The 23123-nt window shown below is 38.6% G+C and overlaps 2 protein-coding genes across 6 annotated transcripts in view; one reads left to right on the top strand and one right to left on the bottom strand.

The window, feature by feature from the left end:
• The window catches only part of CTNNA3 (catenin alpha 3), a 1020369-nt gene that overhangs the window by 554758 nt on the left and 442488 nt on the right, over window positions 1-23123 (bottom strand). The gene's annotated exons all lie outside the window — the stretch shown is intronic.
• The window catches only part of LRRTM3 (leucine rich repeat transmembrane neuronal 3), a 132070-nt gene continuing 112336 nt past the window's right edge, over window positions 3390-23123 (top strand). Inside the window, exons 1-2 of the mRNA XM_006135750.4 lie at window positions 3390-3894; window positions 4204-5735. Coding sequence (XP_006135812.1) covers window positions 3891-3894; window positions 4204-5735 — 1536 coding nt within the window. The 5' untranslated portion in view covers window positions 3390-3890. The remainder of the gene's footprint in view (window positions 3895-4203; window positions 5736-23123) is intronic.

Consider the following 23123-nt stretch of genomic DNA (forward strand, 5'->3'; position numbering starts at 1 on the left):
TCATTTGCATCTTGCCGGGCGCCGCCATTTTTAAATGTCCACTAGTGCGGACTCCGTGCCGCCGATGGCAGCCCAGCTGAGCAGCAGAGAAGTCAGCCGAGCATCACAGTGGGAGGGAAAGGGGGCGGGGCAGTGACTTACACAGCTAGGGGGCAGGGCCTGTCCGTGTACATTACCACGCCGCCCTGCTTCGTGCCCCCCTTCACCTCCCGCCGTGGTGCTCGTCTGACTTCTGCGCCACTCAACCGGGTCGCCGTGGGGGAGCCCAAATTGCCGATTGCTCCACTTGCTCCCCTGTGGTGGCCCAGCTGAGCAGTGCAGAAGTCAGCCAAGCGCCATGGTGGGAGGCGAAGGGGAGTGAGGCGGTGACGTACACAGCCAGGGGGCGGGGCCTGGACGAGCGTGCATCCCCGACAGAGACAGAGGAGAACTTAGAGAGAGTGAGAGGTAGGAGAGGGAGAAGAGAAAGAGAGAGACAGAGAGAGAGAGGCAGAAGGCAGAGGAGAGCTGAGAGAAGAGGGGGAGGCCATTGGAGGAGGAGAGAGAGAGAGAGACATGGAGCGAGAGACCGGAGGCTCAGGAGAGAAGACCGACGTGAAGGAGAGACCTGAAAATCCTGTCTTATTACAGGCTGATTGGCTAGTGTATAAATAATAGGAAATTCAATTCACAATGAATTTTTCAAAATTTTAGTTACTGTACTTATACAAAGAAACTACTGTACTTCAGATACCCCAAAATTGCAATAATTGTTCTAACATATAGATCATTATTATTACAAAAAAGGAACATAAAAGCGAAGAAAACCAGCATGTAGAAACAGAGTCAACCAAAAAGTTTGGGTCCAGTTTGTTTCTGTTGTATAAATTGGGAGGTAACTCCATTGACATATGTGATGGATAGCAGGAGTGCTGGCCAGCACTCTGTGACTAAAGGGTTAAACTCAGATAGCTAAGGGTGTTGGCAGGGGGCCAGAAGAACCAATGGGATACAGTGCTGAAATATAAATATTGTTGCCCTCTCTCTTTGTGTGAGTTCTAAGTTAGCAGCTGAAGAAACAAGATGAAATAATCAGCCAGAATTACCATGCCTACAAGAAATATTGGCATGGGAATGATCTAGACCTTGAAGTATGGATCAGTACAGATCATGAGTAGAGGTTATGTTTCTTTATTTTGCTGTTTGGTAAAACTTCTCTGTGTGAAATCCATGTGCCTCCCTTGCCCCATTCACTACATCCCCAGCTGTGCCCAGAGATACCCTCTTATCTGTGTTTTAATCTGCTCTTTTCTTAGTTACTCTGTAACACCTAGCAACTAAGTGTGCTTTTTCAAGCATATCTTATTTTTTGTTAACAAAATCACCCTTTTTTAAGGTAATGATTTGATTCTTGTGGTCTGGAAGGTAACAGGAAGTCTATGTGTGTGCCTACCTAGACTGAAGGGCCAGCTATCCAAATTATACTTTGTTCCTGTGTTTGTTGTTGTTGTTTCTTTTTTCAAGCTCTCTTGTGGCAAAAGAGCTTGGGGTACTCCTTGGGAAGAAATTCAAGTATTTCTTCCTCATTTCAGGGATTAAATCAGTTGATGGTGGCACCTACCTCCCCAAGATCAGGAAATCTGAGACACTGGGAAGCTTTTAAGCAGAAGCCTCTAGAGGCTAGGTATATGTTAAGGTTCCTTGCAGGCCCCCACCTCCTGCACTCAGAGTGCCAAAGTAAGGAACAGCCCTGAATACATCATTTTCATTATATACCAGCGTCAATGGGATGTGAAGCAGGTCAATAATGTACAAATTTTCATAGCTAAGATATAGTCAGGACTTTGTTTAAAACCTCTGATTTTCAAAGTTTGTAATTTGGCTATAAATTGTTATGTTGTGCTGAAACTTGGTATAGAAGGTCTTGTGCTGAAAGTAATTTTGGTCACACAACTTATACAAAATCTGCTCAGCTGTCTGAGGATGCAGAAATGCAAGTGAAGAAAAAATGGTTACCAGATACTGGCACTTTTTCTGCTTGTATAATTCAAAAAAGAAAATTGAACTTGACAGGCAATTAACATCCTGTTCCACACTTGCTCTGTTCAGCAATGTCTCATCACTATTTTCTACTTTATAAAAGTGAAAATAGCAGACCATAATAGGATTGCATACTCTTTTGTTTGTGCGCCCTATAGGAAATCATTAAAATCGTGAAAGTAAAAAAGGTTGCTGAAGTTCTGCTTATTTTTGGTGGCAGAGTCGACTCTTTATTTCAACCAGAGAGGTTTGGCAGGTTTCAGAAGGAATGTTATGTGAAGCTGTAATGCTTTCCTCTAATTGTAAGTCACAAGGGGCTACATTGTGACACAAACCACAGCCTGTTATAAGGCACAAAGTGTACAGCCACAGAAGCCAGTGGAGCACTGAAAGGGTTCTGCCTCTGAACTCTGAGCTCTCTAGTTGCATTTGGGGAAAGTAGTCAGTACCACCCTTTTAAAGGATATGGCATATTCCTCCTCTCCTATAACTTAGTCCTGGAGCCATTTGTTCCACCTACTCTCTACCATCTTTCAGACTTATTCTTTCTTGAGGGTGATCATTTCAGTAGCAGCTCCTGTGGTCTAATTCTATCCTGCGGTGCACTGACCATGCAAAAGAGAAAAGGAAGGCTCTTTGCTCCAGCTGGTCACTCAGAGAGTGGAGAATGGAAAGGAGGTCTGACACGTAAGAGTTGGCCACAAAACAATTTTATTTTCTTTGGATTGTGCAAAAGTTAAAAAAAAAACTTTATAAGTTCCTTAATTACAGTAAATACACATAAAAACTTTCCTAAATATGTCTTTAAATAACATAACAAAATCAATGGGGCCAGATTCTATGGCTCCTTTCCTCACAGGACTATTTTAAATTAAATCTAGTTTGGGTTCCAAACAGTTAATATTGTGAAACAAAATGATAGCAAGCTATGAAATAAAGTGATACTTTTATTCCCAGCTTCCTTTCCACGGTGTTCGTTTTTAAAGGAGAAAGGCAAAATGTTAGCCCCAAAATATTTGTCAATATATAAATAGTCTACCTTTGTGAAAATGCTGGATTACAAGCACACTAAGTAGTAAGTGCTGCATTAAAAAGTAGTGAGTTATTGTGCATAGCATTTGTGAATGTAAAAAAATCTTTGACAGTGGCAAGAGACAGATTTCAAAATATTTCACTAGTTTACACTGATGCTGACCACTTCACTCCCATTTAGTTACCCAGAACAATCACATTTCCCATCAGAGTTTACTCATTTGCAAGATAAAAAGAAAGATATTTCTGCACATGCCCATAACATTCTTCACCACTGGGGGCAGCTATACATAAGACTGCATTCACTGAAACCAAAGCAACAGTCGGAGAAGCTTTCAGAATGACAGTATGCAGAAGTGAACAGAGCTTGTTCATTGTACAGTGTTATTCTGTTATTCTGTGCTCCAATACAGCTTCGTAGCTGGATCGGGTGCTAACTACAATAATTGCAGTACTATGGAATACCGATGTGTGAATTCAGATAGCTGAATGTTGCTTGGAGGAATCTATCATGCTTTCATATAAAGAGAGGTTTTAAAAGCCAGGTTTTTAACTGTAAAGATGCAAAACCGTAATATCCATGAAGATCCTATTACCTAGGAAGAATTTGACATTTTTCTGTGAATTGTGTGTTGGGATTTATTTATTCTTGGAGTGTTCTGCATGGCTGGCAAAGAATAATGTTCCAAAATCAGTCCATCTCCCAAGGGGTCCAATTTTTCTTCCTGGGTGTCAGCAAGCCCTGACTCACAACAGTGCAGCTGACAGGGACTGTCATGCTTGTGGCACCCTAAGCAAAAAACAAAAGACCTAAGGACGACCTTTGAACAACACAAAGGATGGGTATGTTTTTCATTTAAAAAAATATACAGCATGTAGCTTCTGCATAAATGCTGTTTTAATTATTCTGTAGACTTACCTTGATATGGTTAAGGATCATAGTTAAAATATCTATTGATTATATTGTTACTTAACTATTTTACAATATTGATAAAGACTTTTTTATATTGGATTAAAAGAAAATGTGCAAAGTAGCTGTCAAACTAGAAATGTTTTTTAAATGATTTTTTTTTAAAAAAAGATTCTTAATGTGATTTTAAAAATGACTCATCTTTTGGGGGGATAACTTTTCTAAGTTGTTTTTATTTCCAGGTTTCAATGTAATTAGGCTACTGAGCGGATCAGCTGTAGCCCTGGTAATAGCCCCTACTGTATTACTGACAATGCTTTCTTCTGCTGAACGAGGATGCCCTAAGGGATGTAGGTGTGAAGGAAAAATGATATATTGTGAATCTCAGAAATTACAGGAAATACCCTTGACTATATCTGCTGGTTGTTTAGGTTTGTCCCTTCGCTATAACAGCCTCCAAAAACTAAAACATAATCAATTTAAAGGTCTAAATCAGCTCACCTGGCTGTATCTAGACCACAACCACATCAGTAATATTGACGAAAATGCTTTCAATGGAATACGCAGACTAAAAGAGTTGATCCTGAGTTCCAACAGAATCTCCTATTTTCTTAATAATACCTTCAGACCTGTGACAAACCTCCGTAACTTGGATCTGTCATACAATCAGCTGCAGTCTCTGGGATCTGAACAGTTCAGGGGCTTGAGGAAGCTGCTGAGTTTACATTTGAGATCCAATTCCCTAAGAACAATCCCTGTTCGAATATTCCAAGATTGTAGAAACCTTGAACTTCTGGACCTGGGTTACAATCGCATCCGAAGTTTAGCAAGGAATGTCTTTGCAGGCATGATCAGGCTGAAGGAGCTTCACCTGGAGCACAATCAGTTTTCTAAGCTCAACCTGGCACTTTTTCCAAGACTAGTCAGCCTTCAAAACCTTTATTTACAGTGGAATAAAATAAGTGTGATAGGACAAACTATGTCCTGGACCTGGAGCTCATTACAAAGGCTTGATTTATCTGGCAATGAAATAGAAGCTTTCAGTGGACCTAGTGTTTTTCAGTGTGTGCCCAATTTACAGCGCCTCAACCTGGATTCAAACAAGCTTACATTTATTGGTCAAGAAATTTTGGATTCTTGGATATCCCTCAATGATATCAGCCTTGCTGGGAATATATGGGAATGCAGCAGAAACATTTGCTCTCTGGTAAACTGGCTAAAAAGTTTTAAAGGGCTGAGGGAAAATACAATTATCTGTGCTAGCCCCAAAGAGCTGCAGGGGGTGAATGTTATTGATGCAGTGAAAAACTACAGCATTTGTGGCAAAAGTACTACGGAGAGGTTTGAATTAGAAAAAGCTCCCCCAAAGCCAACATTTAAACCAAAACTCACCAGGCCTAAACATGACAGCAAGCCCCCTGCACCTCCAACTATTGGAGCCACCGAACCCAGCTCAGAACTGGAGCACGACACAGAACACATTTCCTTTCATAAAATCATAGCAGGCAGTGTGGCCCTTTTTTTGTCTGTGCTTGTGATCCTGCTGGTAATCTATGTCTCATGGAAGCGTTACCCAGCCAGTATGAAGCAGCTGCAGCAACACTCTCTCATGCGAAGGCACAGGAAAAAAAAAAGACAGTCACTGAAGCAAATGACTCCAACCACACAGGAATTTTATGTAGATTACAAACCTACCAACACTGAAACCAGTGAGATGTTGCTGAATGGAACAGGACCCTGCACATATAACAAATCAGGCTCCAGGGAATGTGAGGTATGAACCATTGTGATAAAAGAGCTTTTAAAGGCTGGGATAGAGTGGTGCTTTATTGAACTTTGGTGACTATGTTTTTTTCCCCATTCCTTTGGCACAGTACTTCCATGTCACTTTTATTGTACATTCATAATACTGGTCATTTTATTCTCATACATAATCAACACATTGAAATTTAAATATCACAAATAATGAGAATTTTCAGCTCCAATATAATACAATATCTATTGTACAGACCCTCTACTGGCTTCATTAAAATATCACTTGTTTTTAAATAGAAAACTTCTTTCATGACTAATTCACCACATCTGCAGTGAGCATGCATGTGTTTAGGTAGAAAATTATAATGAAAAGAAAAGTGTTTTGAGGTTCACTTTTATGAATTAAAGTCACAGGTACTAAGGCTTCATATAAATTCTAGGAGTTGTTTAAGCTTAAGAGATGGTGCAGGAACAGCCCTGTAAGAATGCCTGATTTTTGTGCAATGCAAGGCAACAGCCAGCACTAAGTAAAAGCTTCAGAAGATCAGTCTGAGCCATATAAAGCTAGAGAGAGAAAAATCTAGGCTTAATAAAGAAAACAGAAAAATGTAGATTGCAGTTGACTGTGTGAAAATAAGAGTTTCTAGAGCTGATTACTACTAACTGAAACCTGTTCAATGTGGCTTCATACAAAAGGTGCCAGTGTTTATCCCTTCTTACATCTACTTGCCTTTCAGAAAGTAGTCAAAAGGCATTCATTATACCAGGCGCAGAAATTCCTTATTGATGTAATTAGAGGAACTCAAATGTGCAGTAGCAAATGCAAGACCATTTCCTGCACACATTTGTTTGGGTGCTCATTAGAAATTCTCTTTTCAAGACTGTCAAAGACATTAATGTGGTTAATCAAACCATTAATTCTGTCATTTTCTTCAATTTCATTTGTGGTCTTTGCTCATTAGAGTATCTGGACATCCTTTGCACATTGCCTATGCTATAGCTATTTAGAAAGCCAATCAGGGTACATTTTAGAAACACCAAAGCAACCGGAAAGAGCTTACAGTGAAAACTGGGTATTCATTAACCAAAAGGAAGAATGCATCCAAAATGATCTTTTACAATGACAAATAATGTGTTTCTATCACAACCCTGCTGACATTACAGGAATTCATATTAATTTTTAATGTGAAGTCATTCATCAGTATGTTTCTGGATAAACCATGATGGAGATTTGTAAACTAGATCTTTGTCCCTCTCTCTTAAAATCACTGCCAAAATTGTTCTTATTGCAGAATATACCATCCCTATATATTAAAATGAATTATAAACTTCACATATGAGGCAAAAGGATCTTTTAAGCTCTCTCTTTTCTCATCCTTCAAAAAGAATAGCATTAGTAAAAGAGCTAATCAGTAATTTCATTATCTCTATTTTATAACTTGATTTGGTGTAGTAAATTGCACATCTTTGACCACTTGGGGGGGGAATGTTTCTATAACGCAGTTTCACTGCAGCAGATCAGAAAAAGCAAAATCTTTTAACAGGCTATTCGTGTGCATTCTTGGCTTACTGTGGAAAAATAATCATAACAAATCACCTTGAACTATGCTAGATACATTAAACAAGGCTAGAATGCATCATTTAAACATCATTAGTGTATTTACGTTCATTTTAGTGTACTGAAATTGAATTTTCTTTTTTTAAGGTCTATATAGAGAAGATAATCGAGTGGCCTATTCATAATATACTGAATCATGTAATTCTGGTACCATATGTTTACTGAGTGCAAAGAGTCAGATTCCATCATGATTAATAATGCAGGTGCTTGGTGCACTTTAAACTGTACTGCTGAACACAATGTAATTTCCCCAAGCTGTAGTTTTGAAATTTATATAAAATGTCAGTAAAATGAATACATCTAAGTCCATTAAAGGACTACATTTGCTACTAACGAAACATTGCCTATGAATAAACTGAAGAATTAGACTTTGCCTGAAATACAAGCTTAAAAGGCATCACTATACTTTTTGGTTTTGCCAATGTCTGAAATCGTGACTAACATTGTAAGCATCCAAATTTTACATTTAACAAAAATTGAAAGGATAAAGGAAGCTATTTTGGGCTGATTCATATACCTGGAATATATACTGAATACTACTAATCCAGAATAATTCCTATATAAAAATATTCAGTACTTGTTCTAAGTAACTTTGTGTCCATAGTGGACTATGATGTTGAAAGCGTTAAAAATATTTCAATATTGATTTTATAATGTGTTTTTCAATACCTTATTAGGACTACACATAAAGAAAATACTGAATAGAAAACTATCTACTATCACTAACAGAGGAAAATACAAACTACATTAAAAAAAAAAAAACCCTAAGTATGTCTATGTAAAAGAAAGACAGGTACAAAACTCAGGTCACCTATGGAGTCTCCTCAAATACTAGTCACTTAAACCATTATTACTAATACTTCAGCATAAACAGTTACGATAATAATGAAAATTCAAGATGGTTATATTAAAGCATAGGCATGATTTGAAGGGCAATTTATTCAATTAACATGTGAAAGCTGCCTAATAGTTTATATTTACATTTCCACATATTTTAGTGATAAACACAGATGGATGGGTAAATATTGCTACCATTATTTGGTAAAGAAATTGCTGGCTGACTGTGCAGAAGATAAAGACATGTGCCAACAGTCCCCAACTGAACAGCTAAGAGGGCTGAAGAGAGTGAAATAATATTTATTCAATCTAGTTGTGGTGACAAGAAGTTATAAAGTGGTTTAATCTAGTTTCAAACTATGTTGTATACAGATTAAAAAATCCATGTTTAATCTAAGTAGAGTCCTGTGTTGACCAAACCATGTTACAATTTAGCTGCACCACAATCAAATTTAATAACTGTATTAAATCCACTGGTTTTCCTATTTATACAACACGGGCCTATTGTCACAAATCCTAATCATTGTGATTTCTGGAACTACAGGGTGAATTCCACTTAACTACAGTAGGTTCCCATTTAAAATACTTTCCTGAAGACCAGGCCGTGTTTTTAAAGATTGCAGGATCATGTGATCCTTCTAATTGTCTCTCAATTATGAACATTAATTATGATCTTGGTCCAGATTTTGCTTTAGGGCACCTTTGTGGCACTCTGCCACAAAGCCACCTTAAAGTTCCATGGCAGGAGGATCTCTCCTATGTATAGGAACCACAGGTGTTGTACAGCAGCCATAGGTCCCTTTTATGACCCACTTCCCGATTGCCAGTATATGCACGGCTGAGGAAGGGGGTATGGACAATATACCTTTATATGCAAGTGATCCCCAAGTACCATTATTTTATAGCTTGAACTTGAAAAGTGTCAGGACATTCCAGGAATAGGGGAAACAGCAAGGTTGCTTGAAGCCAGTGATACCCTCTCCTATTCCTCCTCCAAAGAGTTCTTGCCCAGAGGCCCTGAGGCCCTTCATTCCAGATATAAATTTTACTATATCCCTGGGTATGTCTACATTTAAAAACACTAGAGGGGTACAGCTACTCCTGTGCCATTATAGCACTTCAATATGGACAGTAGGTACGCCAACAAAAGGGGTCCTCCCATTGGCATAGATATCCAATATTCCTGATTCTTCTATTAAGCTAGCATTATCTACCTGGGGAGTTAGACAATATAACTACATTTTTCAGGAGTGTGGATTTTTCACATGCCTGAGAGTCCTAGCTATACTGATATATTTTCTTAGTAACGGCCAGGTCCCTATCTACAGGTTTTTGTTCTCTTTTATTTTGCAATGGATTTATGTTTTATATTTTTAAGTGGTACAAACAGAAACAAAAAAAAATCAACACATCAGAAGCCCAAAATAAAGTTGGTGGACATTTTTTTTCCCAGTTCAGCCAGCAAAGTGAAAAAATCAGGGAAAATATTGGATTCAACTCCAAAAATATTTAGAAATGGCTCACAAATTTGAGAAGTCAATTTCAGGCCAGCAAAGTATCAGAAAGAGAAGGTAAGACCACAGTTCCTCCTTTGTAACCTTTAGCCCAGTGGTTAGATAGTTGGCTTAGGATGTGACATTCCTAGGTTTGAATCCCCAATCTGAACCAAGACTTGAATTTAGTCTGAATCATGCAAAGAGAAGATTTGAATCCACAACTCCTACTTCATTGATAAGTGTCCTAAATGACAAGTTATAGAGTCATAGTTTCTCTGGAACATTTAAGTAGTCTTCCTATGTGGAACAGCTTTAACAGGAGAGAATGAGAACAGAGCAGCCTATATTGTAGCTTGGTACTTAGCAGAAGAGAAGATATGAGTCCAAGACTTTGCTCCACTGAATATTTATGCCAAGTGGAACAGTTTTAAAAAGAGAGACTAAAGAGCAATCAAACCCAACATAGCTTTTCACATAGTGGTTAGGTCACCTACCCAGGAGGGAGGAGCTCTGAGTTCAAGAGCCTCTTCCAGAGCAAGAATTCAAACCTTGGTATCACACAGCCTAGGCAAGTGCTCCAAACACTGGGCTAAAGGTTATAAAAGAAGGGAGAGATGGACATGTCGTTTGCTAGCTCCAGTGAAATCAGATATAAAAATGTTATTGTACTGTACAACTTTCCTGAAAAGGCAATTAGATATTTTGACAAAGCTTACAACATTCTAATTGTTTGCATAAGAGTCAATCCCCCAACTCTAGATAAATATTCTTTCAGTTGAATTTGTGTGGAACAATAGTGACATCCAGTGGCTACATAGATTAATCACAGGAGTCTCCCTCAGTTCACACTCATTTTGGCTTTAAATTAGGCTTTAGCTATACATCATGATAATAGCATATAGTTCCCTTCCAATTCTGTATTATGCTAAGTATTCAACTGCACTGTAATTACTTTTATTTCACATTTCCTCATATGAGTCTTACTCTAAATTAATTCTGAGTGAGTGAGTGAAGAAAGTAGCAGCATTATAAAAATGCTGGCAAGAAATGTGCAGGGTTGTAATTGTCATTACGTATTATTGCATATCTAGCAATTAATGAGTTAGCAAAGAAATGTTCATATAAAACAAGAAATGCAAAGCGCAGACAAGAATACAGTACTAATTATTATTATGTACTTATAAAGCACCATTAACAAGTATTAAGATGTATAAAAAAACCCCTCAAAACATAGCAGTACATTCAACTTCAAGAGAGTAAAGAAATATTTCAAATGCAATTTTAAAATATTGGAAACTTAAACAGTTATCAATTGGAAGGGTATTCTACCAGCTTGATGACAAGTCAAAAAATGCCAATAGTTGAAAAATGCAAAAGGCAGAAAAAAAACAAGCCAATTATCAGACCAGGAACATAAGGACCATGCAGTAAAAAAAAACAAACAAACAAACCCCCCTAAATTATCCACCTTGTCTCTCTCATATCTTGGTTGAGGCAATACTTTGTTAGGGAACATCTACACAGTAAGGCAAAAGTTGAACTGAGATACTCAACTTCAGCTATGTCAACTGCACAGCTGAAGACGAAATAGCTTAATTCAACTTTTGGGCAGGAAGTCAAAGGAAGAACATTCTTCCTTTAGCTCCCCGTACGCCTTGTGAAATGAGGGTTACAGGAGTTGGAGTAAGAAGTCCTCCATGAAAATAATGGCTTGCTGTGTATATGTGCATTTTTGTTATTTCAAAATAACACTGCTGTGTTGATATAGCCTTAGAGCTCTGTGAGGTTGAAAAGTTTGTTTCTTCCATCAAGAGAAGGTGGTCTAATAAAATAAAGTTTTACCTCACCCAATTTGTTTCTCTGATATCTTGGGGCCAACATGTCAACAACAATGCTATAAGCCAACACTGTAAACTTACTCACTACATTAACTTTTCCATGTTCGTTAGTGCATATGAAAGGAGCTTTTCAAACATTAACTATTTAATCTAACCAAACATTTATTTGTCCCAGCCAACACTGAAATGTGGCAACCTCTGGGGTAGAGTGCATCACCTTTTTATTAAAACTCATAGCAACTCTGCCCAAAAACATGAGTACTTTTAAAAAAAAATATGGGTGAAATCTTGGCCTACTGGGGTCAACGAAAGCTTTGACCTGGACTTCAATGTGACCAATTTAAACTACAGGAAGAATTGAAGTAAACAGAAGTGAGAGTGAATTTTCCCAGGATACCAGAGTCACTATTTATAGAGGCAAATGGAACAAGTTATTTAACGGTCAGAGGGTGTCGATGACTGTGATTTTCTATCTCCTCTGAAAGATAGCAAATTTAGAGGAATATAAATAGAGAGGTAGCCGTGTTAGTTTTTCCTTTTGTTTTAGCAAGATCAGACTATGTAGCACTTTAAAGACTAACAAGATGGTTTAATAGGTGATGAGCTTTCATAGGCCAGAAGTGGGTCTGGCCCACGAAAGCTCATCACCTATTAAACCATCTTGTTAGTCTTTAAAGTGCTACATAGTTTTTCCTTTTGTTTTAGAGGAATATAGTAAACTATGATGACAAGTACATACGCAGGTGTTTGTTTTCAGATGTGCTATTACGGCACTGATTTCACACCTTGATTTTTTTCCCCATCTCACCTTGCTAGATGTGATGCTACCACAAAACAAGATTACAAGGATAAATGTTAACCTCAGGCTGACAGCAGCTAGTCTAACTAGTGGTATAATGGCATGACATGAGGGCATAAGGGTATGGAAAAGTTTAGTCATATGATTATCCTGAATCAGGCTCGCCGATGGAAAGAGGGGGCAAAAAGGGCAGTTGTCCTGGAGCCTGGTGATTCAAAGGGACCTAGGGCTCCTGGTTGCTGCTGCTCCTACTGTGGCAGTGGCGGCAGTGGAGGTGGGGGCCTTTAATTCACCACTAGAGTGCCAGGATGAGTGCTCCAGGAAGCAGTAAGGGCAACGAGGGGTGCTGTGCTCTGGGTGGTACTGAAAGCTGCCTGGTGGACGGTGTAGTATATTCAAGGAGGTGCTCAGGCCTCGCTGCTGCAGGCCTTCCCCTTCCATCCAAGGCTCCACCGCTTCCAGGGGGTATGCAGCCTGAACCCCTCCCTGACCCCATACATCCTTTCCCAGAGGCCTATAGAAGTTGTTGGCATCCCTGTCCTGAATGGTTTATAAACAGGCAATACACGAATTTAGAATATTCTGGCAATGACCCGATATTGTGATGTCCAATTGTGGACCAACATTTTAACTAAACAGTACAATTAGAAAACTTCACAACCTAGAAACTTAGCACAACCTTGTTAAAGCAATGAATATGTAACAGTCAGCAGCATAAAGTCAACATTTTCTAACAGTTATCATGAATTGTCTCTTGGCATATGGCAGCATTGTTTATGTTTGTAATACGTTATAACTGTGGTATAGTCAATACCTCGGTGCAGAAATCACTGATACATTTTTATTTTTCTCATTGCTGCTAGTGCAGGTACCACCACATAATATTACTTAAAGAATGGAGCTGTATCAGTCTTACAGTCCTAGTAAAAAGTTGTGGGTACATGTTCCATTTCACTCACTGGTGACACGTTTAAAGGATGGAAAGATTAAGTAAAAGGAACCTGGGTTCTTATTCGCAGAAAATAGATTAGTGCATTTCTGAAAATATTGATATATTTAGATTTTTATAATGTTCCCAACTAATACTCTAGGGCTGTGTCTACATTGGCCCCTACTTGAAAGTAGGAATAAGAGATCGCGTCCAGACTGGTGCTTTTCTCCGGCTTATCTACAAGCCGGAAAAAAGCGGCAGCCATGAAAATGCAAATCCCGCGGGGGATATTTAAATCCCCCGCGGATTTGCCTAGTCCCAAGTGCTACATTAGCATCCCTATTACGGAATGGGGCCAATGTAGACGTAGCCTAGGTATATAAAACCTTAATATTAATCTTCTACCCATTTTTACCTCATATGTGTCTTAAGTGTGGATAAGAGCTATTTTCTGGAGATGTTACAAGATATCTGCATGGAAATCTGGTATGAAATGTTCTGTGAATAATTTAAACATTTTGCACTAAGCTATTTTGTTACCTTCTGCAGAGCAGTTTTTAGTACTTCTAGCAGCGATGTCACACTGCTAGTTATGAAGAATCAATGAAGTTATAATATTATCCCCAGGTGTGCCAAGGTTCAGAGCTATCAATTCTGCGGTTAATATCAAAGTGGCAGGCTGTCAGATACCACATATAGGAATTACAAGGTTACTCACTGAAAAAAAAGCTTTTCAAATACGTTCATATTTTTTCCTTAAACACCGACACCACAATTAGTGCTGGGTAAATCTCTACAGTTTCACATTCTACCTTTAAGTATAAAGCCATATTTTTCTAAAGATAAGAAGGCTACACATTTATACTGAAAACAATCACAAAACCAGGTTGCTTCCTGAGATTTTCCAAAGACTTTTGCTTCTGCTGGTCTGGCTGCAATTGAAAGGTTCAAATGTACACAAAGCAGGAAATATTCAAAGGCAGAAATGGGGTGCCTACCAGCCTTTGCAATGCTCCTTCAAAATTAAAAGCACCCTGATTTTAAAAAGGGAAAGTTAAAGTGTGCTTAACTGGGAGGAGAGCTAACACTAATAATATATTAATGTCATAATTACTGTATCACTAAAAACAATATGCTATCAGTAACTGAACCAGACACAAGATTTTATAACTGTTTATTCTGATCTTTGCAAATATTTTTGACTACATTAGGTGCTAAGTTACATTAGAGTGGACTATATAAATCAGATGGGGCGACAGAGCAGTGGAGAATAGGCAAGATCCTTTTCCTTTTGATTTCCATGCATTCTAATATTTGGATTTTATTTGAAATGTGTAAAACTGCATGTAATGGTATTTTGAGGATGCTAACTGGGTTCCTATGAGAATTTTAATGAAGTGTTTTTGTTTCTTAATTCCCATCTCCCTTTAATATTTGTATTTAGTTATTTATATGAGCATTAGAAAGGAAAATTTCAGACTAGAAAACTAGGCACCCAGCTCCCACTGACTTTCAATTGGAGTTTACTACCTAATCACCCTTTGTGTCTGAAAGTCTAGTCTCCACTGGAATTTGGTAGGTATATAATGTTCCTTCACAAGATGGGATCCTTTGCTCAGATGGTCTATATGAGGTCCATCTAAGAAAGGCTACCTTGCTGAAGACTTTGTCAAGGAAGTCAGAGAGATGTATTGCAGTGGAATAGAAGATGGTGGAGTGGAAGTCTTCCCTGCTTTAAAGGTTTAACATTTCATTTATAAAATTAAATTAAATAGACAAGAGTTTTTGCTTTTTCCTATCCCTTCACCTACTTCTTTATATCAGTCCTCCCAATCTCCCTCAATGTACTTCTGTACTACAAGGTACCTTCATCCCATCTACCATGCCCTGCCTGTGTTCTCTTCCCATATATCCAGCTTCTCCTTATGCCTTCCCCCTACCCATTTCTAGACATTACAGAAATATTTTGAGCCAGAAAGAGATATGAACTTCAACTAAATGTCCAGGGCACCATGGGCAAGATCCTCATCTACAGTAAACAGAAATAATTCACTATTTATACCAGCATTTCTGATTTTAACCAATTTTCCTAGAAACTCTAAGTACACAAGAATGGCCATACAGGCTCCGACCATGGAGGGTCCTATTTTCCTGTCTTCTCATTTGGAATGAGATGCAGAAAATTTTCAGGAAAAATGGTTGCTTTTTTGAAGTGAGAGGAGGATTGTTGAAAATAAACTGTAAAATCGGAAGATAGCTGCTGCCTTATAAGGACTGGCTGCTGTTGATTCTTGATACATATTTAAAGTAATTGAACTTATTTGCACCTAAGACAAAAATTTTCTTGTGTCTTGGTTCAAGTGGTTGACAAAGGTCCAGAAATTCTTATTTTAACCAAGCTAATTAGTCCACCACTAATTGCAAATCACAACCAAAATATTTAGTGATTGAGAATAGAGTCCTCACTCTCGCTTCCTCTCTCTCTAAGGCATATCAAGTTCAGTTTTATATTCTAGCACATTAGATTTTTTACAGACATCACAAAAAGTTACTCACAGTATATCTTTCCACATCACAATCCTATATCACTATAGTAATATGAGTCATATTCTCAAAGCAGTACATTTGGTTCTATTCTGTATTGCCTTATACCACCTGCTTCTTCTCATCTGCATGGTAATATACTGGATACAAATATATACCATATATTACCATTCACAGGTTAGGTTCACATATGGCAACTATGATTCACATTACATTATATCGTCTTACAATTTCAATACCATCAGAGAGTTTGCAGTATCAAGCAATAACTATGCCAACCCAGCGGTACAAGTAAATATTTCTTACTGGTACAGGAGGGGTGAGTACACCAGCTAAAGGGAAGCCATTTGACTCTCATGTGACCTTGCACCATTCCCAACCTGGGACCTCCATACTCCTCCCTTCCCCAGCCCATACTATTTGGCAAGGCCTGGGGGCCCTCTGGCAGGAAGAGGAGCTGCTGGAAGTTCTGTTCCTTTCCCCCACTGCCCCTCCAAGCAGGGAAAAAAGTAGAAGTTCCAGCTCTGGCCCCTGCCACACCACAGAATTGCCATGTTTCTGTGTACAGGGAAGGTGCGAGGGAGAAAAGATTGGCAGTTCTGTTCCTTTCCCCATTGGGAAAGGCATCAGAGAAAGGAGCAGAATGCCGATAGCGCCTCTGGCTGCTGTAGTGCTCCCAGGCCCAACCCCAGGCCTGTACACACAGACAGAGCAGCCAGTGGAAGAGCTGGCAGGGAGTCTCTGGTATGCCATACTGATCAAAAATAACTTGCCAATATGGCATACTGGGCTGGCCCACAAAACCAGCCCTTAAGTGTCTCTACATTTGTGATTACTTAACAGAGCAAAAACTAGTCATTTCTTTATTTGCGTTCAGATTAAATATTAAGTGGAAGATCACACTTGACATAGATGTCAATGTTATCATGGGCACGCAGCAAAATGTACCTGGCAGTGTTAATAATTTAAGATCTTAATACTGTACATAGCTTCTTGCACCTAGTTTATTTGTCCTTGTTTAAAACATACTTCCCGTCACACTTCTATCCTTTTGGGTAATTGGTTTCAACTTATCTTAGCACAAATGGCCACATGAAACTGTTTTGTCATGAATAGTCCAAAGCTACAAGAATGTGTGATAAAAGCATATGTGTTTTCCTTTAAATATAGCCCTACCATTCAGGCTTTACAAATTCTAAAACTTCATTATAGGTTTCATGTTTTCAACAATCAGAATGTTAAAAATAAAAATAAAGCTGCTATCAGGGAACAGTTCTGTGAAGCAGTATGTATTGTCTGGTAAAGCCCATTCCAGACTGAAGGTTTTGAATTTATTTCTGAACTTTTATTTTTTACCTTAAGGAAATCTAAATATAAATACAGTCTCTCAACATTTTGAATTTCTATAACTAATGACATTGTAGGACAAGAAGTTATTTTTAAATAAACTATTGCTTAGTTGATCAGACGGCAGTGACTATGTAGTGGAAAAGATAGCTGTGAATTGACTATCTTAAAATAGTCTGTAGCATAATCCAGCAGGATTCTGGGGAATGTATTTATTAATGTTTTAATAAGAACATAATCATAGAAATCTCTCTGTTGTAAAATGGAAGTTGTCTTTTTTTCACCTACTACAACATACAATCAATCAGATGGTCTGTTTGAAGTAGGAATAATTTTTATTGTAACAGAGTAAAATAATCTTAAATCCTAGCATAAAAGGTTGAATATTCAAATCTGAGAGTATGATTTATTTGTATTTGAATAGTATTTTGAATGAAAGCCACTCCATTTTGGTAACTCTACATAAATCTCTAATTTCTTTCCCTTAGTCCTCAGAAATAGTGATTTGTATAGCTTCATGTATAAACTGACATGGCAAATACCAAATTTAACAAAGACAATTTCTTTTAAAGCCTCATTGCACTAATTACATCTATGCAGGGTGTAAAATACATTTTGTCAGTAAAGAACAAAGGACTTCAATTAACTTTAAATCCTTATTCAGCCTTTGTAAGCTTAGTGATTCCAAGTCATTAATGAGGTGGTAAAAGAAAATGCTCCTGGATACGGACACCATACTAAGAAATCATTACAAGTATTCATCATTTCCACTTAGTCCATATGCTTAAGACAGTAAACCTGTATTCATTTGAATACCTTGTTTATCAAAAAAGGAAGAAGATACCAACATAAAAATTTCCCTACATGTATTAACAAAACCCACACCTTTTGAAGAAACGCCTTTTTTACCTACCCCCCTGGACTTCCAAAATACTGAATGTAGTATTCTCTTTGACTGCTAGCTTCCTGGAATGACAGCATTGATTAAAACTCAGACAGCCACTGCATGGAGCTCACTGCAGCCTGCCATCAAGCAACATTATTTAAACATTTGTTTGAAGCTGGAGTCAGTCACAGCTGCTAAACCTATGAAACACCCAACTCCTCCCTCAGGCAACCAGCAGACAGAAGGGCTCCAGTGGGAAGCCATGCTAGAGCAGAAACCCAAAGGTAGGAAAACTCTGCCACGGAAGAACATGAGGTTCTTTATATAAGTTTAGTTCTCTGTACTTGTGCAAGAGAAAAGGTCTTAAGAAGAACAAAAGGATGGTGTCAATATTTTACTTTACAGCAACTGGAGCAAGTTCTGCTCATCCGATTTGGAGGGAAAAGCAAAAGCAAAAAAAACCCCAAACTGGCTTACTTGTAATGGTAATGGCTTACTTCATTGTAATGGTAAAGGTAGAACATGCTTGGGATCATGCATTTTCACTATGATTTTGAAAGTCCACTCTGGGTTAGCTCCTTTATAATATCCATGGAAGGCTGTGAAAAAAGTAGGAGGTTCAACCATGTGGGATGGGGGAGGCAGACATGTCACATTACCACCCACAGTTTACTCTCTGCTCCTTTCAGTGTGTCAGCAACAGGACCTATTATTAATTTTCACCCTTGTTCTCTACCCCAACAGCTTTTTAATGCTGCCATGCCCTTGGGGAGGGCTACGTTACAGTGAAAGAATTCTATAGTCTCCGGTTAGGAGGATCTAAAAAAATTATTCAGGTTAGGCCTATTTTTACAGGAGAGTAAAATTTCTCTATCAAGCTTTTCTACTTCTTCATAATCTTTGCTGTTTTAATGTTTTACATCTCAGAAATGAGAGAGAGTCCAAAGACTATTCACGTCAACTTCTCAGAAAGCCCTAGATTCCAATTCAGCAAAGACCGTTCTGCCTGTAAAGTTCTTTGCTCCAAAACAGATGCCCTTCCGATTACAAAGGAGCTCTGAGACACAACTAAATGTTAGTTAATTTTGTAGCAAAGGGCAATATTCTTCATCTGACTGTATGCCACAAGGGCAAGAGTTGGACGGGAAAGTATATTTCAGCAATAGAGATTTTAATTTTCAATTTAATTTTTACTGGTAACAAGAAAGGACCATGTGGGGAAAAGCGATGGCAAAAGATAAAGCAAAAAAGCAACCCTTATCCTGTCTCTCCAAACACAAAAATAAAGGAGTAATGGTGGCCACATAGAAAGAAAATAAGAAACTCAATGGGCAAAAAGAAATGTTGGTTTCTCATTGCATGCATATGTAATGCACACAGCTTCTTGGTGTGGTACACCATGTAGTAGCACTTAAACCACTTAAAGACAGTATGAATGAATTTGCCATAGCTGAGAACCAGCTGTCTGTCTCTCAGTCCAAGCGGTAGAGACTCATGCATGAAGCTTCAGAGATCTTAGGTTTGGCTCTATCTGTTGGTGTTACACATACACACTTTATTTACCTCCATTTACCATTTAGACCCCTTAATCCAAAGAACCCAATTGTATTTGCAGTGGAGCTGCATTGCAAAGAAGAGGAAAAGAAGTGCTAAGGACACAGATCCATAGCATCATTACCACCTCATCCAGCCATAGCCTCTGCAAGGGACAATGCTGACAACTGCAGCACAAATGCACACACCCATACATCTTCTGCGGGTGGTGTATTTCCCACCTACTGACACTGAGACCACTAACACAGAGAATAACAAGTCTGAGTTAAAACCTTAATTACCGGGCCAGGGCTTTTGGCTCATGTGGTAGAGGCTCATGCTCTGAGGTCCCAGGTTTTGTTCCACCCACAGACAACCAGGGTCAGCCGCTGTTACATACAGACCCATCAAGTACAGTCTTTGAATTGCTAAAAGAGGGAACTTCCTTCACCTAGAGCAGTTTAAGTTGGCCACAGCAACCTGTGTCTGGGCTAACTAAGATATTAACAGCTTTCAACACTTTAGTTAGATGTTAGTTAACATGACAGGTGAATATTTTTATTCACAACATATTCAGGAGTTTGCCTATATTTGAGAATTTCATTGAGAAATGGAAGTCAGAAAAGGTGTTTTGACTTTAATCAAATTCAAGCACAGACACAAGCAAACTCCCAGCTGCATAACTTTTTTATGTAAACAATAGGTTTTGAATAGTTGACATATACATAATGTTTAGTAATCAGTAAATGAAATTTAAAAATTACATCCAGCCTCCCTGTAATATGGCATGTGTGTACCTTCATAAGTACAGTGCTAACTGGCTTAAGAACCATCCATTAATAGTTGCAAGTCTTGGCTTTGTGTGCCTGGGTGGGTGATGTGGCCATCTGGTGGTTGGTCCACAGAGAGGAAAAGGTACTTACAACCACCTCCTCCACATGAATGAGATGTCCTTTAGTTTCAGTTGTAGAGGCATTCTTTATTAGGTAAATGATCAAGGGTCCTGTTCTCAGTGTAACCACCACCAAGTGGATTTGAACCTGGGATTTCTGGAGCTTAGTATAAGAGCCTCTACCCTTTGAGCTAAAAGCCTACTGACTCTCAGCCCATGCTGTAGAGGTATCTTGTTCTTATCTGTTGCTGTGGTCTAAGTGCCACTGCATGGGGCAGTGAACTACACTAGGGCTATGTCTACACTGGCGGGTTGTTGCGCCAGAGATATGCAAATGAAGCTAAGTGTGGAATATCGCCAAGCCTCATTTGCATACCTAATGAGACGCCATTTTTGCGGAAGAAGCTCTTGCACTAGAAGGAGTTTTCTATACTGCCCCTTCTTGCACAAGAAAAACCCTCTTGCACAATGCCATTATTCCTGAAAATAATCAGCATAGCAGCATTGCTCAAGAGGGTTTTTCATGCGCAAGAAGGGGCAGTGTAGACAGCTCCTTCTAGCACAAGAGCCTCTTCCGCAAAAAATGGCGGCTCATCAGATATGCAAATGAGGCTCGGAGATATTCCACACTTAGCTTCATTTGCATATCTCTAGCGCAAGATCACGCTAGTGTAGACATAGCCTAAGGGTATGAGTTACATCAGCTCTGTGGTCAAGTGATTTATATTGTACATTACTTCATTACAGCAGCATTTTATAGATGCTCTTCCTTTATTACAGGTTTCAGGTGTGCTCCACAACCCCTTTCCTAATATTAACTATCACACTGGTCTCATGGTCAACATTATGAACCTTTTAGTTTCTGTCTTGGATAGTATCTTTTCTTTCTAAGCCAATATTGTTGACATCATTTAAAATCATTTAGTCCTGGATTATTTTTCTTAGTTCTCTCTTTAAATGGAGAATTGATGTAAGATTGAAACTTTTGTTTCTAGTTCAAGTAGAATAGCGTTGGCCTTGTAATAAGAGACACGTGAGCTACACCAATTCCCACAAAGCTAAAATCAAACAACATTTCCAGAGTCCACAAGCTTTTTTCTGAAACACATAACACCAACCCAGATAAGTTTTACATGAAAAATCATCACAATGCGCAAAGAAAAGTTCTGCACTTGAAATCAGTGTGTAGGTTATGCCTGAGTTACCAGCCTCACTGTACCAGCATTCTAATTAGTTTAGGAGAAGGCATTTGGTTTCCTAAATCTACTTTGTATTTTGATAGTGCTGCCATTGTCAGGATTTTGAAGCAGTTTCACATTTAAACCAAATTGATTTGTAATGTTAATGTCAATGATTTATTGTGGTACTACATGTATATTAGAGCCAAGACATGTCTTTACACTGGAAAAAGGCAGCAGATTTGCCTAAGGCTAAATTCATAGTGGTTTAATTATTTAAAAAAAATCCATTTTTTCTATGTACTTGAAAAGACTTGGGGAATGGCAACCTCGGAAAAAAAAGAAGTCCTCTATTTATTGATGGGGTACTTTATAAGGCAGACAGCTACACTGCAGTATATAGACAACATTTCTTCAGCTGATCTAGTTAATTAAAATGCATGGTTATAACAGGCCCTCAGAGTTACAGCTGAATAATCTGTGACTCCTTTTATCCCCAGTGCCATAATGCACTTTGGGTGCATTTAATAGAACTATTTCAAGACCATTAAAGCAAAGATTTATAACCTGCATCCTGGGACAGAGAGTCCTTCCTTTCCTGTAAGATTCCATATGAAAGCAAGAACAATTTTGATAGATAATCCCTTGAATATTTGTAACTGTGTTCTTGCCAGTGCTCCTCTTTCAATACAATGAAATCACTGAACCCTATTTTGTATCAACACTGAAAATGATGACTTGAGCCTCTCCATCTCAAATAAAAGCAGCATATTTGGGAACTGACAAAGTGTCTTTACACTAAATCATTAAGTATACTTTTTCTGAATGAATTTAGAGAAGTCTGGGAGGAAGAGATGAAAAGGGGGACAACTGCAATGTCAATAGAAAATCTATTCCAGGGAGTTGATACAGCAGCATTGAAAGTGGAGTGAAAATTTACATTTAATTTAGCATTTGCAAATATATCATGATGATATACAGCACCAAGATAGCTGGAGGAAATAGGGAGGAGATTTTCAATGGCGAATTTGCTTTCCAGGGCTAAAGGGGATGAAGTAGGATGTGAAACGGTCTAGAATAAAATTATAAATAGGTCCCAAATTCAGCATCCATATTGGTGAATAATTCAGAATCTGGCCTTTACCTTCCCTGTTTCTCAGTTTATCCATCTGTAACAGCTACTGGGATACTCATTCAATATTTGTAAAACATTTTGTGTTCTTGGATTAAAGGTGCTACCTGGACTTGATTTCGATTTCAATATGCTTGGATCAGTCCTGCTACTCACACACATACACTGATTTACCCAGCATTTCTTGGGTTCTTCTGGGCTGAGGATGGGGTGCAGAAATCAGGGCAAGAGATTAGGAAGTGGGGGAGGATCTCTGGAGAAGGGGTGGGAGTAGTCGGTGTGGTTCCCCAGGGTCAGCCCAGAAAAGGGGGCCAAGCTGGCTGGCCAGCAGCTGCTCTGCTACTCTCCAGGGCTGTGAGGGATGTGCTTGCATGGT

Source organism: Pelodiscus sinensis, chromosome 8 (assembly GCF_049634645.1).
Source record: "Pelodiscus sinensis isolate JC-2024 chromosome 8, ASM4963464v1, whole genome shotgun sequence".
Taxonomy (NCBI): domain Eukaryota; kingdom Metazoa; phylum Chordata; order Testudines; family Trionychidae; genus Pelodiscus; species Pelodiscus sinensis.